Source organism: Urocampus carinirostris, chromosome 4, assembly GCF_059441175.1.
Source record: "Urocampus carinirostris isolate Australia breed hairy pipefish chromosome 4, RoL_Ucar_1.0, whole genome shotgun sequence".
Classification (NCBI taxonomy): Eukaryota; Metazoa; Chordata; class Actinopteri; order Syngnathiformes; family Syngnathidae; genus Urocampus; species Urocampus carinirostris.
Window position 1 is genome coordinate 51,797,414 of NC_142352.1, and position 20,373 is coordinate 51,817,786.

General features: G+C 42.3%; 2 protein-coding genes across 8 annotated transcripts in view; one reads left to right on the forward strand and one right to left on the reverse strand.

The window, feature by feature from the left end:
- rufy2 (RUN and FYVE domain containing 2) overlaps nucleotides 1–20,373 on the reverse strand; it is a 70,039-nt gene that overhangs the window by 25,805 nt on the left and 23,861 nt on the right. For all 7 annotated transcript variants that reach the window (XM_088334863.1, XM_088334861.1, XM_088334862.1 and 4 more), the window contains 8 exons: nucleotides 19,035–19,099; nucleotides 18,890–18,955; nucleotides 18,734–18,803; nucleotides 18,567–18,668; nucleotides 16,511–16,627; nucleotides 16,343–16,435; nucleotides 16,180–16,254; nucleotides 959–1,056 (listed from right to left, as the gene is read on the reverse strand). In XM_088334863.1, the coding sequence (XP_088190989.1) occupies nucleotides 959–1,056; nucleotides 16,180–16,254; nucleotides 16,343–16,435; nucleotides 16,511–16,627; nucleotides 18,567–18,668; nucleotides 18,734–18,803; nucleotides 18,890–18,955; nucleotides 19,035–19,099 (686 nt within the window). The remainder of the gene's footprint in view (nucleotides 1–958; nucleotides 1,057–16,179; nucleotides 16,255–16,342; nucleotides 16,436–16,510; nucleotides 16,628–18,566; nucleotides 18,669–18,733; nucleotides 18,804–18,889; nucleotides 18,956–19,034; nucleotides 19,100–20,373) is intronic.
- Nucleotides 1,996–5,846, forward strand: LOC148368143 (uncharacterized). The gene is made up of 3 exons (XM_088333312.1): nucleotides 1,996–2,772; nucleotides 2,872–3,187; nucleotides 5,710–5,846. Exons 1-3 carry the CDS (start codon nucleotides 1,996–1,998, stop codon nucleotides 5,844–5,846), a joined length of 1,230 nt encoding a protein of 409 aa, XP_088189438.1.

The following is a 20,373-nucleotide window of genomic DNA, read 5'->3' on the forward strand; positions in this document are numbered from 1 at the left end:
CTAAAATAAATACATTACAAAAATATACAGTTGCAAATATATATTACAAATGGTTACACATATTTACGAAGAAAGACGGTACACCGAGAGAGTTTACAAAGCTTTAATAATAATAATATAACTTCCATTCCAAACCGTGCCTTTGAAAGGTACCAACACGCTAGTAGGATCACGCTCGCAATGTATCAAACATACCTGTGAAAAAAAAGTATCCCGTAAATGTGAAATTCACGGTAAATCGTCTTCAACTTCCTTCTCACAACTATCGCCATCAAGGTTATCTTCCTCAGCATTGGAACGTACCTTAACTTTACAGAGAATATGTGCTATATCATAGAGATTACAGTCTTTCTTGGCGCACATATTCTACTGGTCTTAATCTTACCTTTTAAACTCCTGCGCCGCTGGTGGCCGTTAGAAAAATTCCATAAATTAGCCGCTTCACTGAACAAGCCGCAGGGCTGAACATTTGGGAAAAAGTAGCGCCTTATAGCCCGGAATTTACGGTATAGGTGATTGTTTTTAATTTTTAGGGATTTTGTATTGTTGTTTGACGTAAAAACGGTTCAGTGTGTAAAAAGATAAAATTGTTTTGTATTTTACAATTTATTATTTTGTAGATCTGTAAATATTTTAATGTATGTATGTATGTGATCTTTTTGGGATCCCGTTTTTAAATGAAAATAAAAAATAATTCCATAAATAATTTAACTATAGATACAAATATTTACCAAATGCAAAATCCTTTACCCAGCAAACAAAATACGTAGACTTTATATTGTATGAATGGCAAGTTTTGTTTTTATGTGTTTTAATATTTTGAATTTTGCCCTAAATAGATGGAACAGCCAAAAACACAAATTTAAACAGAACCTATAGCTTGTAGATCGCGAAGATAAGTAGAAAAAAGATGTTGTTTTGCTGATTAATTTGGGATAGATCTAGACTCGGTGCTTACCTCTGCTCCAGCTGCTTCATGGTGGCGGTGATCTGATTTGTCTTCTCCTCAAGACGACTGATCATGTTGTTCTTTTTCTTCATTTCGTCATTGGATATCTATAATAAAAACATGCTTGGGTCAGGACAATTAAGTCTAACTGTAAGTGACTAATTGGTTAGGGCTGTAACACGAATCGATAAAATCGAAAATTAACTGTTTAACGTTCCGCAGGCCTGCCAATTAACAAAAGTTGTGTCGATGTCATTAGTCATTGAAAATCTTAAACTCTTCAGGATAAGATTGTACTCGTCACAGAAACATTATTTCAAACAAGGTACCCGAATAACTATAGAGGCATAGCTTACCAATAACATCTCCTGAGCGTAAGCTCATGATACGATTCCCGGACTCGCACATATGGTGTGGTTACATTCAAGTCCAGTGAATATATATGTATATATATATGGCAGCACGGTGGCGCAGTGGTAAGCGCGTGTACGGCACAGTTCTGAGGTCATGAAATCAACCTCCTGTGTGGAGTTTGCATGTTCTCCCTGTGCTTACGTGGGTTTCCTACGTGGACTCCGGTTTCCTCCCACATTCCAATAACATGCATGTCAGGTTGATTGGCCGGTCCAAATTGTCCCCAGGTGTGAATTAGCGAGTGAGTCGTCTGTCTCTGTGTGCCCTGCGATTGGCTGGCAACCAGTTCAGGGTGTCCCCTGCCCACTGGGCTCTAGCACCCCTGCGACCCTACGGAGGATAAGTGGTGCAGATAATGGATGGATGCACAGTCATATGCAAAGGTTTGGGCACATCTGATCATTTAAGATTTTCCTTTATAAATCATTGGTTGTTCAGATCAGCAATTTTAGTAAAATATATCAAATAGCAGACCAAGTGATATCTGAGAAGTGAAATGAAGATTATAGGATTTACAGAAAATGTGCAATTATTGCTGAAACAAAAGTAGGGCGGTGCATAAATTTGGGCACCCTAACAGAAAAATTACATCAATATTAAGTAGATCTTCCTTTTGCAGAAAGATCTTTAAAATGGCGGCGCCCTCTATGGCGGCGGCTGGATCTGCTCCCGACAGTTTCTCACATTCTAGTCAAAAACCCCAATCTTCGACTCAGTTTATGAGGGCGAACAAAGACAACTCTAACTGTAGATTAATATACGATCGCAGTTTTTTGCTGGATATGCGAACATCCAGAAATCCAGCGCAAATTTCGACGATCACTCTGGAGTGTTTACTTAGCCTCGGAGTGCTACGTCAACAGAACGCAGCGGCCTACAAAGCAGCGAGTAAAAGTGGCAAGCGGAAGCGCTGTGACCGGGGAAGGAAACGAGGTTGTCGGGCCGGGCTAACGGCTCGGATGAAGGCTAAACCCTTCAAAACGCCTCTACCATCCATTTTCCTATCCAACGTCCGCTCCCTGGACAACAAACTGGACCATTTACAAGTGGAATTAACATCGAACCGCGAATTGACGAACTGTTGTGCTTTAATTCTGACGGAGACATGGCTAAACTCATCTATCCCGAATGACGCTGTTAGCATTGTGGGGCTAACTGCTTTCCGCGCTGATAGAAGCGGCGAGCTCACCGGCAAAAGCAAGGGGGGCGGTCTATGCATTTATACCAACAACAACTGGTGTAAAAATGCGAAGATAATCTCGAAACACTGCTCACGAGACATTGAACTTTTGACGGTGATCTGCAGACCGTTCTACCTACCGAGGGAGTTTAGCGCGACCATCATTACTGCCGTGTACGTGCCCCCCAGCGCTAATACGAAGGAGGCAATGGACGTTCTCTACCGAACTGTGAGTGAACTGCAGCATGCTTACTCCGAGTGCATTTTTATTGCGGCGGGGGACTTTAACCAGGCCAATATGAAAACAGTTCTCCCGCATTTCCATCAGCATGTAAACTTTGCTACAAGAGGTAGGAACACATTAGACCTGGCCTACACAAACATCAAAGGTGCATATAAAGCAGCCCCCCGCCCCCACCTTGGCTCATCAGATCACCTTTCTATTATGCTAATTCCAGCATACAAGCCCCTGCTGACCAGAGAAAAACCTACAGTGAAGCAGGTGAGGGTGTGGTCTGAGGGGGCAATGGAGGCACTACAGGACTGCTTTGATTGCACTGATTGGGACATGTTTAAATCGGCTGCCACTTACAACAACAAAATAAATATAGATGAGTACGCCATTTCTGCGTCAGCCTACATCAGTAAATGCGCAGAAGACGTCAGCAATAACAAAACTATATGCACCCGTGCCAATCAGAAGCCCTGGATGACTGCTGAAATACGAAAACAACTAAAAGTACGGAACCTTGCCTTTAGATCTGGTGACAAGGAGGCGCTGTTATCAGCAAGGGCTAACCTGAACCGGGCTATCAGACTAGCAAAGCGAACGCACAGTCAAAAAATCCAGGAACGTTTCCTCAGCACAACCAACACCAGGGATATGTGGAAAGGCATTCAGGACATCACCAGTTACAAGCCAACCACCGCCCCAGTGCAGAACACTAGCATGGACTTTCTGAATGACCTCAACAAATTCTTTGGAAGGTTCGAGGCACAAAACGGCACCCCTGCAGCGAAAGCGGTTCCGAATCAGGACGAAAGAGCACTCCACCTGGACTCATCTGACGTGAGGAAGACCCTGAGAAGGGTCAACACAAGGAAGGCTCCAGGCCCGGACAACATTCCGGGGCGGGTACTTAGGGAGTGCGCCGATCAGCTGGCTTGTGTACTAACAGACATTTTCAACACCTCGCTAGACCAAGCCAAAGTACCATCATGCTTCAAATTTGCCAACATCATCCCAGTGCCAAAGAAACCCCAGATCTTATCACTCAACGATTACCGGCCCGTTGCACTGACTCCTATCATAATGAAGTGCTTTGAGAGACTGGTTAAAGAGCACATCACCTCCAGTCTCCCCTCCTCATTCGACCCTTTTCAGTTTGCCTACAGGACAAACCGCTCCACCAGGGATGCCATCTCCTCTGCGCTTCACCTGAGCCTGACACATCTAGAGGGGAAGAACACCCATGTGCGGATGCTGTTCCTGGACTTCAGTTCAGCATTCAACACCATCATCCCACAACATCTGGTAGACAAAATGAGACTCCTGGGTTTCAACACCCCCCTGCGGAACTGGCTGCTGGACTTCCTCTGTGACAGACCCCAATCAGTGCGGATAGGTCAGAACAGTTCAGATGTCATCTACCTCAGCACGGGCTCCCCCCAAGGCTGCGTCCTAAGCCCCTTACTGTTCACCTTGATGACACACGACTGCGTCCCTAGGTCCGCCACAAACCACATCGTGAAGTATGCTGACGACACAACAGTGGTGGGCCTCATCAGGGAGGACAACGACCTGGCTTACAGAGAGGAGGTGGAGCAGTTGGTGGGCTGGTGCAGGGACAACAGCCTGGTCCTGAATGTCGACAAAACTAAAGAGATCATTGTCGACTTTAGGAAAAACCAGCCCAACCATGCCCCACTTTGCATCAACAACAAGGCTGTGGAGGTTGTCAGCAGTATCAAGTTCCTAGGGGTGCACATTACAAACAAACTCACCTGGTCCGTGAACACTGCATCACTGGTTAAGAGGGCACAGCAGCGCCTGTACTTCCTGCGGAGGATGAGGAGAGCCCACCTGCCCCCACCCTCCCTCATTACATTCTACAGGGGCACCATAGAGAGTATCCTGACCAGCTGTATCTCTGTGTGGTGTGGAGGCTGCAGCGCTACCGACTGGGGTAGTGTGAGGAGGATAACGAGGACAGCAGAGAAAATAATCGGGACTACACTTCCCTCCATTCAGGACATTGGCCAGAAGCACTGCCTATCTCATGCTAAAAACATTACCGGGGACCCCTCTCACCCCCATCATGGACTGTTCACTCTGCTAGCCTCTGGAAAGAGGTACTGCAGTGTGCGGTGCAGGACCACCAGGCTCCGCAATAGTCTAGTCCCCCTGGCCATTAGACTGTTAAATGGTCAATCTAACATATAGTTAACTTAAATCTAAACGGCTGCTAATCTGACTTTTTGCACTACTGGCAGTTTTTTTTATAGCTTGCCACTCCTTGCACATTGCTCTCTGCACTATTGTAATTACAGCGTTATTGTTACAGTGTTAATGTTACTGTGTACCTGACTTGTTAACCTGACTGCCCATTTTGCACATCTGGTTAGCTACTCTTCTTGCACTATCGGCACTATGGTAAAATACTATACGTAGCCAAAATACAATAAAACATTATTTATATCTGTACATTCAAGGAAACTGTGGGGGTCAGATGCATCGACATTTCGTTCTGTATACACATGTACTAGAATGACAATAAAGTAGATCTGAATCTGAATCTGAATCAGCCTCTAAACGCTTCATGTAGCTTCCAATGAGGGTCTGGATTCTGGTTGAAGGTATTATTGACCATTCTTCTATACAAAACATATCCACTTCAGTCAGGTTTGATGGTTTCCGAGAATGGGCAGCTCGCTTTAAATCGCACCATAGATTTTCAATAATATTTAGGTATGGGGACTGAGATGGTCATTCCAGAACATTGTACTTGTTCCTCTGCATGAATGCCTGGGTAGAATTTGAGCAGTGCTTGGGTTCATTGTCTTGTTGAAGTATCCAGCCCTGGCGCAACTTCAGCTTTGTCAGTGATTCGAGAAGATTGTTCGTAAGAATCTGCTGATACTGACTGCGACCTTCAACTTTAAAAAGATTGCCAGTACCTGGCCACACAGCCCTACAGCATGATGGAACCACCACCAAAAGTTGCTGTTGGTAGCAAGTGTTTGTCTTGGAATGCTGTGTTCTTCTTCTGCCATGCAAAACCGGCCCTTCTTACGTCCAAATAACTCAATTTTAGTTTCACCAGTCTACAGCACTTTATTCCAAAATAAAGCTGACTTGTCCAAATGTGCTTTAGCATACCTCAAGCGACTGTGGTATGTGCGCAGAAAAGGCTTCTGTCGCATTACTCGTCCATACAGCATCTCTTGTGCAAAGTGCGCTATATAGTTGAACGATGCGCAGTGACACAATCTGCAGCAAGATCATGTTGTAGGTCTTTGGAGCTGGTCTGTGGGTTGAGTTTGATTGTTCTCACTATCCTTCACCTCTGCTTATCCGAGACTTTTCTTGGCCTTTCACCCCGGGCCTTAACTAGAACTGTGCCTGTGATCTTCCATTTACTCACCATGTTCCTCGCAGTGGAAACAGACAGCTGAAATCTCTCAGCTAGCTTTTTGTATCCTTCCCCTAAACCATGATGTTGAACAATTTTTGTTTTCAGATCATTTGACAGTTGTTCTGAGGCTCCCATGTTGCCACTCCTCAGAAGATGCAGAGGAGAACAACTTGCAACTGGCCGCCTTAATTACCTTTTCTCATGATTGGCTTCACATGTGTATGTATATCAGGGTTTAATGAGCTTATCAAACAAATTTTGTGCTCCAATAATTAGTGCTAAAAGTTTTTCAAATCAATAAAACAACAAGGGTGCCCCCAAATGTATGCACCTCCCTACTTTTGTTTCGGTAATTAGTGCACGCTTTTTGTAAATCCTATGAACTTCATTTCACTTCTCAGATATCACTGTGTTAGTCTGCTATATGATATATTCAACTGAAATTGGTGATCCAAACAACCAATGATTTATAAAAGAAAATCTTCAAAATGATCAGGGGTGACCAGACTTTTGCATACAACTGTATATATATATATATATATATATATATATATATATATATATATTATAACTCAATAACTTTGGTCCTGCAGAGGGTGCCTCAAGACCATTAGAAAAACAATTTAAACATATAAACACTCCACTACTTAAGACCATTGAACTAAAAACGGTAGATACGGATTTATTTTGGGATGTCAAAAAACATTGCTGTAAGTTGGATTTTGTGCTGTGTGCACCTTTTTCCGAGTACAGGACATTACTGTAGTGCTTCTTTCCGCTGCTGTGAGAGGTCACCCAGCATCCACCCGGAAGAAAAAAAAAATCCCCTTCCTCTTCCTACTGTGTGTGCGCGCAAACATACTATACGGTCCACACCAGGGGTGTCAAACATACAGCCCATGGGCCAGAACTGGCCCCCAAAGGAGTTTGATCAGGCCCGCAGGATGATTTAAAGTGGAAAAAAATGCACAAACGACAAGGAATTCATATCTTTAATAAGATGCGGATTGTCCACTACGGGGCAGAGTGGTGCCGTTTTGATCAGCATAGAAGAAAACAGCGGTGTTTTATTTTCAACAGCGGTCTCTGTTCTCTACAAACACCCTCATTAGCCAAAATGTCATTATCCAAACAGAGAAAAGTAGATAAGGAGTGTAGAATTTTCAATGAAAACATTTTTTTACAGAGATGGATGCGAAACTTTTGTGCTTTGTGTTTTCAACAAGTTTCGGTATTGAAAGAATATAATATTTGACGCCAGTACGAGACTTATCACAGCGAAAAATATGACAACTTGCAAGGACAAGTGAGAAGGGACTAGGTCGACAAATTGCTGCCGGGTCTGAGCAGTCAACTTTCACCCAGAGCCAAGAAGTCAGTGAAACAGCAGTAAAAACGAGCTACAGGGGCTTACGAAACTATTTGGCCCACTTGAACTTTGTGACCTTTTGCCACATTTCAGACTTTAGGCATAAAAATATAAAACTGTAATTTCTTGTGAAGCATCAACAATAAGTGGGACACAATCATTAAGTGAACACACTTTATTGACTATTTTAAACTTTAACAAATAAAAAACGAAAAAGTGGGTGTGCAAAATTATTCAGCCCCTTGACTTTCAGTGCAGCAAACTGTCCAGAAGTTCAGTGAGGATCTCTGATTCAATGTTGATCTAAATGACAAACGATAAATGGAATTCACCTGTGTGTAATCAAGTCTCTGTACTATGATAGTCTCAGAGGTCTGTTTAAAGCTCAGAGAGCATCATGAAGAACGAGGAACACACCAGGCAGGCCCAAGATACTGTTGGGAGAAGTTAAAAGCTGGATTTAGATACAAAAAGATTTCCCAAGCTTTAAACATACCAAGGAGCACTGTGCAAGCAATAATATTGAAATGGAAGGAGTATCAGACCAATGCAAATCTACCAAAATCGGGCCTTCCCCCTAAACTTTCAGCTCATACAAGGAGAAAACTGATCAGAGATGCAGCCAAGAGGCCCATGATCACTCTGGATGAACTGCAGAGGTCTACAGCTGAGGTGGGAGAATCTGTCCATAGGACAACAATCAGTCGTATACTACACAAATCTGGCCTTTATCGAAGATATCCATAAAAAGTGTCGTTTAAAGTTTGCCACAAGCCACCTGGGAGACACACCAAACATATGGAAGAAGGTGCTCTGATCAGATGAGACCAAAATCGAACTTTTTGGAAACAATGCAAGACGTTGTGTTTGGCGTAAAAGCAGCACAGCTCATCACCTTCAACACACCATCCCCACAGTCAAACATGGTGGTGGCAGCATTATGGTTTGGGCCAGCTTCTCTTCAGCAGGGACAGGTAAGATGGTTAAAATTGATGGGAAGATGGATGGAGCCAAATGCAGGACTATTCTGGAAGTAAACATGATGGACTCCGCTAAAGACCTGAGACTGGGGCGGAGATTTGTCTTCCAACAAGAGAATGATCCAAAACGTAAAGCAAAAGTTAATATGGAATGGTTCACAAAAAAACATATCAAGGTGTAAGAATGGCCAAGTCCAAGTCCAGACCTCATTCCAAGTGAGAATCCGTGGAAAGAACTGAAAACTGCTGTTCACAAACGCTTTCCATCCAACCTCGCTGAGCTCGAGGTGTTTTGAAAGGAGGAATGGGCAAAGATATCAGTTTCTCGATGTGCAAAACTGATAGAGACATACCCCATTCGACTTGCAGCTGTAATTGCAGCAAAAGGTGGCGCTACAAAGCATTAACTCAATGGGGCTGAATAATTTTGCACACCCACATTTTCGTTTTTTACTTGTTAAAAAAAGTTTAAAATATCCAATAAAGTGTGTTCCACTTCATGATTGTGTACCACTTAGCGTCGATGCTTCACAAAAAATTACAGTTTTATATCTTTATGTTTGAAGTCTGAAATGTAGCAAAAGGTCAAAAAGTTCAAGGGGGCCAAATAGTTTCACAAGCCACTTTATCTAATTGCTAGTGAAAAAGCATGATCATCAAAGCCGTATTCAGACGGTGACTTTGTTAAACGATGCATGTTAAAGGCAACTGAACTTATATGTCCCGAGAAGCGACACGCTTTTGCCAATATTAGCCTTACAAGGAATAGTATAGCGGAGAAGATTTATGACCTATAAGCAGATTTAGACAGCCAATTGAAACAGAGTCAAGTCTCATCTCATCTCATCAGCCGTACCGCTTATCCTCATTAGGGTCGCGGGGGGGCTGGAGCCCATCCCAGCCATCTCCGGGCAGTGGGCAGGGGACACCCTGAATTGGTTGCCAGCCAATTGCAGGGCACACAGGGACAGAGAACTCACTCGCTCATTCACACCTATGGACAATTTGGACCGGCCAATTCATCTGGAATGCATGTTTTTGGAATGTGGGAGGAAACCGGAGTGCCCGGAGGAAACCCACGCAAGCACGGGGAAAGTCATTTATTGCATTTTCCGTTGCAATTGACGAGAGCATTGATATTAAAGACGTGGCACAACTGGCCTTATTTATTCGTGGAGTTCATGAGACATTGACTGTTAACTTGACTGTTGATTGTTAACTTCCGGCGCCGTCACGAATGGCAGCCACTCCAGCAGCTCCCGTGTTATTTTCGCTACTTTTGTGATTTATTTATTTATTTTTGCTTACTTTATCAGTGCCTTGCAACACTTGGATTACTTTCTATCCTATGGATATGGGTTTCAACTCGCAAAAATACGTATATTCAAGAAACCTACTCCTCGACCTGAAGAATTCTCGAGCCGGCACGGTCCCCCTTTTACCAAACGAGGTGAGGCGACCCTGCCGGGGTTGCAGAGCCGGTGCTAAGGTAAAGGCTAAGCGGCTAAAGGCAAAGTGGCGATATAAGCCCACGGTACCGTCCATAATCATGGGGAATGTCAACTCCCTACCGAATAAGATCGACGAACTGGCTGTGCTTGTGAAAGACATCAAAGCATACAGGGAGTGCAGCTTGCTTTGCTTTACGGAAACGTGGCTTACGTCTAGCATCACGGACGCTAACATCGCGCTAAACGGCTTTTGCGCTGTTCGGGCTGACAGAGGGACAAAAGTCAGTGGGAAGCGCAAAGGAGGGGGACTGGCTATCTTCGTGAACACGAGGTGGTGTAACCCCGGGCATGTAAAACAAAGCTTTCTATCTGCTGCCGTGATGTTGAACTTTTGGCTGTAAGTCTTCGTCCCTATTACATGCCCAGAGAGTTCGGACACGCCATTGCCGTCATTGTTTGCATCCCACCGCGCGCTGATGCGGAAGTAGCGTGTGACGTCATCCACTCCGCGGTGGCAAAACTTCAAACACAACACCCGGAGGCTGCAATGTTAATCTCTGGGGACTTCAACCACGTGACTCTTGATAAGACACTGCCCTCTTTCGTCCAGTATGTGAACTGCAAGACCAGGGGAAATAGGACTATTGACCTTCTGTATGCGAATATCAAAAATGCATACAGTGCTAAACCACTGCCTGCCCTTGGAAAAGGAGACCACAACCTCATTCTGCTTAAACCACAGTACAAACCAAAGTGAGGAGGCTACCAACAACCACACGCTCTTTTAGAAAATGGTCCACCGAGGCAGAGCAGGCTCTGAGAGACTGCTTTGGATGTACGGACTGGGATGTCCTGCTAGGGTCCAGCAGTGGGGACATTGAGGAGATGGCAAACTGCACTACTGACTACATTAAGTTCTGCATGGACAATGTTGTTCCTATAAAGACTGTACGCTGCTATGCCAACAACAAGCCCTGGATCACGAGCGACATCAAGTGCCTTCTGAACCAAAAGAAGAGGGCCTTTAAAAATGGTGATCATCAGGAGCTAAAACAAGTACAGAAGGAGCTCAAAGTCCAGCTCCGGAAAGGGAAGGAGCAGTACAGGAGGAAGTTGGAAAAAAAGCTGCAGAACAACAACATGAAGGAGGTGTGGGAAGGGATGAAAACAATTACTGGCTGCAGCACCAAGCAGGGTGTGGCTGTGGATATAGATGTGGGGCGAGTCAACCAGTTGAACAACTTTTTCAACAGGTTTGACCACTCCGCCTCATCCTCACCCCTGAGTAATGCAGCTGTCCTTCCCCCTCCCCCTCTGGACACTAGCATGGAAGACATCCCCCCACTAAAAATAACTTCAGCCCAGGTGTGTGGAGAGCTGAGAAGGCTACGAACCAGCAAGGCAGCTGGTCCGGATGGAGTATCCCCCCGACTGCTAAAAGCCTGTGCGTATGATCTGGGAGACCCTCTACAGCGCATCTTCAACCTGAGCCTTGAACAGGGGAGGGTCCCTCAGCTGTGGAAAACATCCTGCATCATCCCAGTCCCAAAGAAATCAAGACCTGAGGAACTCAACGACTTCAGGCCGGTCGCCCTGATATCACATGTGATGAAGACCATGGAGCGGCTGCTGCTGCACCACCTGAGGCTACAGGTCCGTCACGCCATCGACCCACTGCAATTTGCTTACCAGGAGAAGGTGGGAGTGGAGGATGCTATAGTATACATGTTACACCGATCCCTCTCTCACCTGGATAGGGCGAAGGGGGCTGTGAGGATTACATTTTTGGACTTCTCCAGTGCCTTCAATACCATACAGCCTCTGCTACTGAGTAGGAAACTGACAGAGATGGGAGTTAGCTCACACCTTGTAGAATGGATTACTGACTACCTGACAGGCAGACCCCAGTATGTGAAACAGGGGGGCTGTACATCGGACACTGTGGTTAGCAGCACAGGATCTCCGGGGGACCGTTCTCTCTCCGTTCCTATTCAATCTATATACATCGGACTTTAAGTACAACTCTGAGTCCTGCCATGTGCAAAAGTTTGCCGACGACACTACGATCGTGGGATGTATCAGAAACGGGCAGGAGGAGGAGTACAGGAAATTGATTCAGGACTTTGTCCGATGGAGCGACGCAAACCACCTGCACCTAAACACCACCAAGACCAGAGAGATGGTGGTGGACTTCAGGAGAACCAGAACTCACCCGGTTCCTGTAACCATCAAATGAGAATGTGTATAATTTGTCCAGACCTACAAATACCTGGGTGTGCAGCTGGACAACAAACTGGACTGGACTGCCAACACAGAAGCTCTATGTAGGAAAGGGCAAAGCCGACTTTACTTCCTCAGAAGGCTGGCCTCTTTCAACATCTGCAAAAAGCTCCTGAAAATATTCTATGAGACAGTAGTGGCAAGCGCCCTCTTCTATGCGGCAGCGTGTTGGGGAGGCAGCGTCAAGAAGAAGGATGCCTCTCGTCTCAATAAACTGGCTAGGAAAGCGAGCTCTGTTGTGGGCAAAGAGCTGGACAGCCTAACAACAGTAGCTGAGAGATGAGCACTGAAAAAGCTGAGGTCAATGATGGACAATCCATCGCATCCACTACACAGCATTATCTCCAGACAGAAGAGCAGTTTCAGCGACAGACTGCTGTCACTGTCTTGTACTACGGACAGACTGAAGAGATCTTTTCTTCCTCATGCCATGAGGCTCTTTAACTCCACCCGGCAGAGTAAAGGCCCACATTAAACCACACCACCTACATTGGATATTACCGAATCTTACTGCAATATGTATTCTGTGTAGCACTATTTAGTTACTCTATATAACACGCTACAGTGGGCATTTGCACGTCACACTGGGTATTTGTATATTGTATTCTTTTGGCTTTATTATTGTACTGTTCTCAGCTCAGGGATGCTGCTGGAAATGTGAATTTCCCTTGGGGATGAATAAAGTATCTATCTATCTATCTATCTATCTGTTACTGAGGAGTTTCTTGAGTTGGAGCCAATGATGGACACCACAACAGTTGAGGACATTTTTGGCTCTGTAGTTGCTGCGCTGGACAGAGTTAAAGTGGACTGGTGCCGCGCTGTCAGCCTGGCTACAGACGGCGCACCATCCATGGTAGGAAAGAAAGCAGGTGACAAAGTTCAAAAAGAAAGTACAAACCCCGAATGGAGGAGTTTTTCTGGACGTGTCACTGTATTTTGCACCAGGAGGCATTGTGTTGTAAGTCCTTGAAAATTGACCACGTCATGGAAGTGGTTATTCAATAAAACAAAAATGTGTTCGAAGCTCACAAACAAGCACTTAAAATTACATTTAGAAAGGGTCAACTAGTCAGGACATGACACTTGGCATTGATGCACTTGTAGAGGCCAAAATATGCCAAATATCAGGAACAAAAACAAGTCCGGACTATACGAACGCCTTTTTAATGCTGCCTTAGAATGAAGAATACAGCTCTGTGAATATGAATCCTTACTGTGGTGATTTAAAAATACAATTTAATGTTAGTCAGCAGCTTCACTACATAATATGGTGGAATTCTACAGTTCAAGCAACTCCATACATTTTCCATACATTTCATGTAAAGTTTACACATTTACAGATGTGAATACTTTCGTCTTTACACATTTAACATCGCTCAATCACTTTGTTTGTAAAGTGTAGGCAGGGATTAAATAACGAATAGAATAGAATTCACTTTTATCCTCATTCTTTGTAACCATGCATACAGAACGAAAATATCGATACACCTGACCCGTACAGTTAAACTGCAACGAGCCGATGCAGCCGCAGCCAAACAGGGCGCCGCCATTTTAGACCCAACTGCTGTGTTGGGAGTCCCCAATTCCAACCCTTAATGCCGAACGCCAAGCAGGGAGGCAATGAGTACCACTTTTGTAAGTCTTAGGTATGACTCGGCCGAGGCTTGAACCAGCGACCTCCCAGTCTTGGAGCGGGCGCCCTACCATCTAGGCTACCGAGCTGGTAGATTTTATAGGCACATGTGCAAATGGTTCAAGAATTAATTTCGTTATTAATCTCATTTAATCTTAAAGTGCATTACTATATTTTTCAATACCAATTATTTGATAGATAGATAGATAGATAGATACTTTATTCATCCCCTAAGGGAAATTCACATTTGTTAAAGTTTTGTGCCTTTGTAGAATCATTGGGATCAGTTGCAATGTGAATGATAAAAGTAAATTGCACATTTGTCCATTAAATGAAATGTTTTGTAAAATAAATGTTCATTTAATGTCATCATTTTCCTAATGTTCTAGTTCTTTTTTACACCAAAACAAATGAAAGACATGAAACTTTCGTTATTTATAGCATGTATGGTATAATTTTAATAGTCCAAATATATTCCAAAAGTAATTTACGCTTAACTTTATAGAGCATATAATTTTATGAAATGTTCATTTTTTAGTACAAAATAATACAGGTTACTTATACAAGCCTTAAACATACTTAAATGGACCCTAAACATACAAAATATAGCACTGAAGCAATTTTCTAACAAATTCAAGTTACGGAAGATTGTCTGGAACCTCTCGTTCGTAAGTAGGGCAGCGTCTGTATCCAACTGCCTACCTAAACAAACACTCACGCAGTCCCAAAAACTAAAATAAATTAAGTGAAAAAAATTAAACTAATTACTACATTAATCACATTTAATTACATTAAACTAATAATAATAATAAATTATTTAAGTACCGTATTTTCCGCACTATGAAGCGCACCGAATTATAGGGCGCACCCCCAAAAATTTGTTTTTGGTCCTATATTTTCCATACATAAGGCGCACCAGATTATAAGGTGCTACAATGGGAACGTCGACAAAACAGTCAGATAGTTCAGTCAAACTTATTACCCCCTTAACATTCCGAAAGCTTGCAAAGAAGCAAATACGGGTCTCAGACATGTACGGAAACAGTGTCTGTACGATGTCACCAATCACTCAAATGCATCGTTCCAAATATCATTCGGAAGGTTAAAGTCTTGGATTCAAGAAATGCCAAACATTTCTTAGTTTCCATTTTATTTTTTGCAACCGTGTGGACAGCAAAGTAAGAATTTTATTGTGCAGGGAAACGGGGTTCTTTACTGTGCATATGACAATAAACACTTTGAATTGAATTTAGTTAAAAAATAGACTCATCACAGGAACATCAAGATCGTTCTAAAACAAGATACCGGGAAAATATAAAGCCGCACAGCTCACCTAAGTTCTCTTCCAGCCATCACGTTCAATAATGATACGTAACCATGGTCTTCTTACAACCGTGAGTGTAGTAAATCCAGGAGAGTAAAATATTTACAAATACAAAATAGTAAAAAATGTTTTCTCCATGTCGTAGTGCAACCCAACGTGTGATTCACATTCACGTTTTTCAGCCAATTGCAGGCTTTGTTTCGCCCCTTTAGCCTATCCGAGCCTGTAAATGATAAGAAGGACTTTACTTAAAAGTGGGGTGCGTAATTTGAGGTGTTCTTAAAAAGTTATAAGGTAAATATTTTCTATGTGGGGAATGGTGTTTTAAAAATTTAGGACTGCAATTATTACTTAATCCAGAAGATGATGCCAGAGTAACATATAATGTGTGTGTATTTCTTACACACGCTCAAATAAACTCTTATTTTCTCTTATTTTAGGGGGTTCGTTCCGCCCCGAACAGGCCTAATAAAAGATATATTTAGATAGATGCAGTGGAAACTAAAGCATATTGGCTCTTTGAAATCAGTCTGTCATTATCAACACATACTTAATACTTAACTTTCAACTTTTTAAGAACACATCAAACTACGCACCCCACTTTTAATGTATGAAAAATTGCAATCCAAAAGTCAGTTTGGGACAACACCTAGTATTCAAATGGTGACTGTTAACATCAGTTTCAAGAGTCTGGCCTTTACTTTCAATTGTTAGGCTATTTGGCAAACACTTGTATTTTTATTGTTTTATATTACGGAATATTGACTTGTTTTGTGCACTATTTTTCCGTCAGTCTAAAAATTCAACACTTGAACAAAAAAAAGGAATCATAAAACGTGTTTTTAAAAAAACATCCGATTCATTGAAAAAATAATCGATAGATTCATTGATTATTGAGATAATCGTGAGTTGCAGCCCTAGTTGATAATCATCATGAAAAACAAGCAGTGTGTGTATGTACCTGCATTTTCTGGTACATCTCCACATTGATCTCTTTGACTTCATCCAGTTGCTGTCTGAGACCGATCAGCGTGTCCTGTTGGTGAACAATATCAGTTGAACGAATACATTGGCAATTGCCTGGTGAAATTGTATAGATCCCTTTTTTGGCGAGGCCTATGCACCTGCTTTTCATGAATGTCTTTCTCCAGAAGCTTCATGGCAAGCTCCATTTCTTGCTTCATTGATATTTGGACCACTAGCTCATTCTCCACGTCCTGATGATTAGGCACATAATGTACGCAGGCGCTGGTGTAAATGACACAAGTCACAAGACAGAGACGAGGTCTCACCTGTCTGACCTGACATTCCTCCTTCAGCTGTCTTTGTGCCTCGTTGTACATTTTATCCAAACCTTGTTGAGACTGCTTATATGTGTTCCTCTCTACTGACAAATCACCTTGCGACACCTACAGGGAGGAAAAAAGCTTAAAACTTTGAATTGATCTTTGTTTTGTTGGTTTCAACGGGATTCAATTACATTGCTGTTGAAATGTTTTGGTCTCATGAGAACTCAAAAAAGGCATATGAATGGAGCAATAAATGTTACTTGCAAGCGAAATTTTTTGTTTCTTTTTAAATCAAAAGCTTTAATTTCTGACCACTGTTGACTACACCTACTATACATAGACCCCTCGATACTTTGCGTTTCGGTTAATGCTGGTTCACTCCCTCACATAATTTTAAATGAATTGATTTTGTCTTTGCTGCATTAATATATTGTGCATTGTTTTCAACAGGGAAAGATTATGGAAGGCGGCCTGTGTTGGGGGGTGTGTATGTGCGTCTCTGAATCAAAACAAAGGTAGGGAAGGAAAGTGGATACTAGCTCTTAGCAGCTCGAAACATTGAAAATACTTTCATTGAATCAGACTCCGAAGAAAGTCAGAAGAAGGCAAAAAAATAAAATGCTCGTCACCAGTAGGTGCTTTGTAGATGATTATCCGGTTACAGAAGAGACCAGGGCGGCGTCTGGCAGAAGGCAAGATCGGTGCTTCTGGTCAGGCCTACTGCTGACAACTCTCCGAAACTACCGCTGCAGACCCTTGTATGTTACGGCTTGTTTTGGTTCTCATTATGCACGAAAAAAATCGAGGGATCTCTGTATATTGTATACTCAAAGTTTTACTTTAAAAGGGACAGTATATATTGTTTAGCATCGCCTACTGGTAAAAAATATTCAATTTCAATTTAAAATTTAAATGTAATTAATAAATCATAATACATGAACTATCATATAAACGTGTATTTTGCAACATACTTAAAGGTAGAAAAATGTATGCATTTATTTTCCACAGAGGGAGCTGACATAATTGTACATCACCTTTTGCTGCTACGGAAATAGATAAAAACACCTCAAACCTAGCAAAGGCTGGGTAGAAAAAAAAAACTGTTGGTGTTTAGTTACTTCGAGTCGCCGTGTTGTATTTTTACTTGTTCTCTTGAGCACTCATTTTTGGTGTCACAACACAATACAGCAACATCGAGTGGTCAAATAACACACACTGTTCCTTTAAAAAGTGGTGACCATAGCTCACAACACATGAAACAAAATTATTCAGCTCGTTAAATTTGAGAAAATAGGCAATCAAAAATATATTTACATGTGAAAATATTTTTAAATGTGACTTCTGAAATAAGTCTTCTATGCAATATAAACTAGTTTTATTGGTTTATCAATGACTCCCATTGTGAGCAATTTACCACACAAACGATATTGGCTTTCTGCATGAACCATATAACAAGGATTTCTTTTTGTCTCTCAGCATGCAATGTGTTACTCCAAGTGAAAGCTGCTAGTGATTCTGTTTTTGAAAGCTGAATTACAAAAAGATAGAATTCAATTTGAGCCAAATATAAATGACAAATAAAATCAGCGCAGCATAAATCAGTAGGTCTATTAATGCTAATTAATCCTACGTTCCTGGTCATAGCTTTCACTTGGAAAAACTTGGTTTAATAAAGATCCCAAGAGACAAGAAGAAATCTGCAGGTTGGAGAGCTTTCTCAATTTGGGCACCAGTGCTGTGAAATGCTCTGCCCTCTAAGATTTGATCTGCAGCCTTTGAGGAACTGTTTAAATCTAGGATTAAAACACACCTATATTTTGTAGCTTATGAATGACCGATGTTTCAAGTTGACCATGTGTATTACAACATACATTGCAGCCAGGACATCTTGGAATTTGAATTAACTCATGTGCAGTCCCTTCTCACGATTTCTTATTTTTCTCATTAGATCAGGGATGGTTTAATAATAGTCTGTGGTCTGTAATAGTCTGTGCACCCCTTTGAAACTTCTTGTGATTAAGGGCGTCACAAACAAACATGATGGTATCAGTGTGTGTACCTCTAAATGTTGTTGTGCTTTAACAAGAATTAGGCTGTTTTCGCTCCTTAGTTGTTGATTCTCTTCCTGCAGTTTGATGATGTTGTTTTTGGCAATGGCTAACTGCACACATAAAAAGAGAAGATGTTTTTATGGTAATAATGACCACCAACGATACCATATCGCACCTCCTCTATGAGTTTTGAGTTGGACTTTTCCAGAGAGTCCACTCTGCCGTGAAGACCGTGAACTGTAACACTAGATATGGACATTGTTTTAAATTAAAACCAAACATCATCTCCCCAAACATCTTCAAAATTTCATAGTTTAAAGTTGTCGCTCACTTGAGCTGCCGATTAAGTTCCTCTACGTAGTTTTTCTGATCCAACATGGTTGCTATCTGGCTGTTCCTGTTTTTGGCACGAGAAAACAAAAGACATATTTTAAATTGAACAGAAAATAGATTGCATTAACAATTGGAAAACTTGCCTCTTTTCACTCCTGTACGCGTCAATGTCATTCTTGAGATATATGGAGAAGTCAATCACCCCGACCTAAAATAAAAAACACCATATATGATAATTTTGTGTCTTCATTAGGGCACACTCGAGTGATGGCAACATGAATCTCCATAAAGCAGCAAAGCCCTGCAGAGAAATACCCCTCACACACACGTAGATAGGGCTGCACGATTATCTGATAGATATCGTGATGTGACGTAGTGCAATAGTCTTACCGCAAAACACCGCGTTATTTTATAGGATTGATAGTTCTAGTTTGTTTTTTGAGTGATGGAGTGTTTAACCAACAAGAATTCTCACACTTTGTGGTTTAACAGCGCAGGCCAATCAGATGCAGGTTGAAGGAGAGGCAGTTTGTAAGACGTGTGTGCACGACTTTGATAGGCTGGTGTAACCTGCCAGTCAGTCAAACAGCCCTTGCACAAATAGCCACAAAAACAAACATTACAGCTCGTAGATTTAATGACTTATTACATTGAATTAAATTGGACTGAGGAAAGTCAGAAAACGTCAAAGAAAAGCTGATCATCAGCGGGAATTGACTGAGGAAAAGCTAACAGCTAGGCTAAAAACTTTTAAGCCACCACTGCCGAATGTGGCTAGTCACCAATGCCAGATCTATTACCAATGAAACGGTTGACTTGGAGCTACTACTCGTGGAAAACTGCTACATAGGAGTGGTTCCCTGTGTTGACTGGTGTGAGACAGGAGTGTGTGATGTTGCCATGGCTATTTAATGTGTACTTGGATGGTGTGGTGAGAAAGGGGAATGCAAGGGTATTTGGCAGAGGTGTAAGATATGATGGAAAAAAGTGCAATGGTGTGGCAAGTAAGTCAGTTGTTGTTTGCAGATGACACAACGCTTGTGGCTGATTCTGAGGAAAAATTGAGAAGGTTGGTAATGGAGTGTGCGATAGGCGTAAGTTATGTGTAAATATTGTAAGAGTAAGGTGATGAAGTGTTCACGTGATGGAGTGGACATGGCGTTGGAAATAAGATTGAATGGACAGGTGCTGGAAGAAGATGAAAGATTTAGGTAATTAGGTTGTGATGTGGCTGCAATTGGTGGAATGGAGTGCGGTGTATTGCACAGAGTGAATCAAGGAAGAAAGGTTTTGGGTGCTCTAAGGAAAGTGATAAGTAACAAGATTATGGGTATTGATGATAAGAGAGGACTGTATAAGAGTGTGATTGTGCTGACAGTGTTGTATGGTGCAGAGACTTGGAGCTTGTATGCAGATCTGAGAAGGAAAGATTTTGAGATGAAGTGTTTGAGGAGTATGTTAGGAGTGGCAAGATTGGATAGA

Bases quoted from the DNA above. Each gene is read 5' to 3' on its own strand.
- LOC148368143 (XM_088333312.1), top strand. From the start codon at position 1,996: ATGGCGGCGCCCTCTATGGCGGCGGCTGGATCTGCTCCCGACAGTTTC. The intron at 2,773-2,871 runs GTGAGTGAACTG...CATTTCCATCAG, and splicing joins TGGACGTTCTCTACCGAACT to CATGTAAACTTTGCTACAAG. The intron at 3,188-5,709 runs GTAAATGCGCAG...AACTTTAAAAAG, and splicing joins TTCTGCGTCAGCCTACATCA to ATTGCCAGTACCTGGCCACA.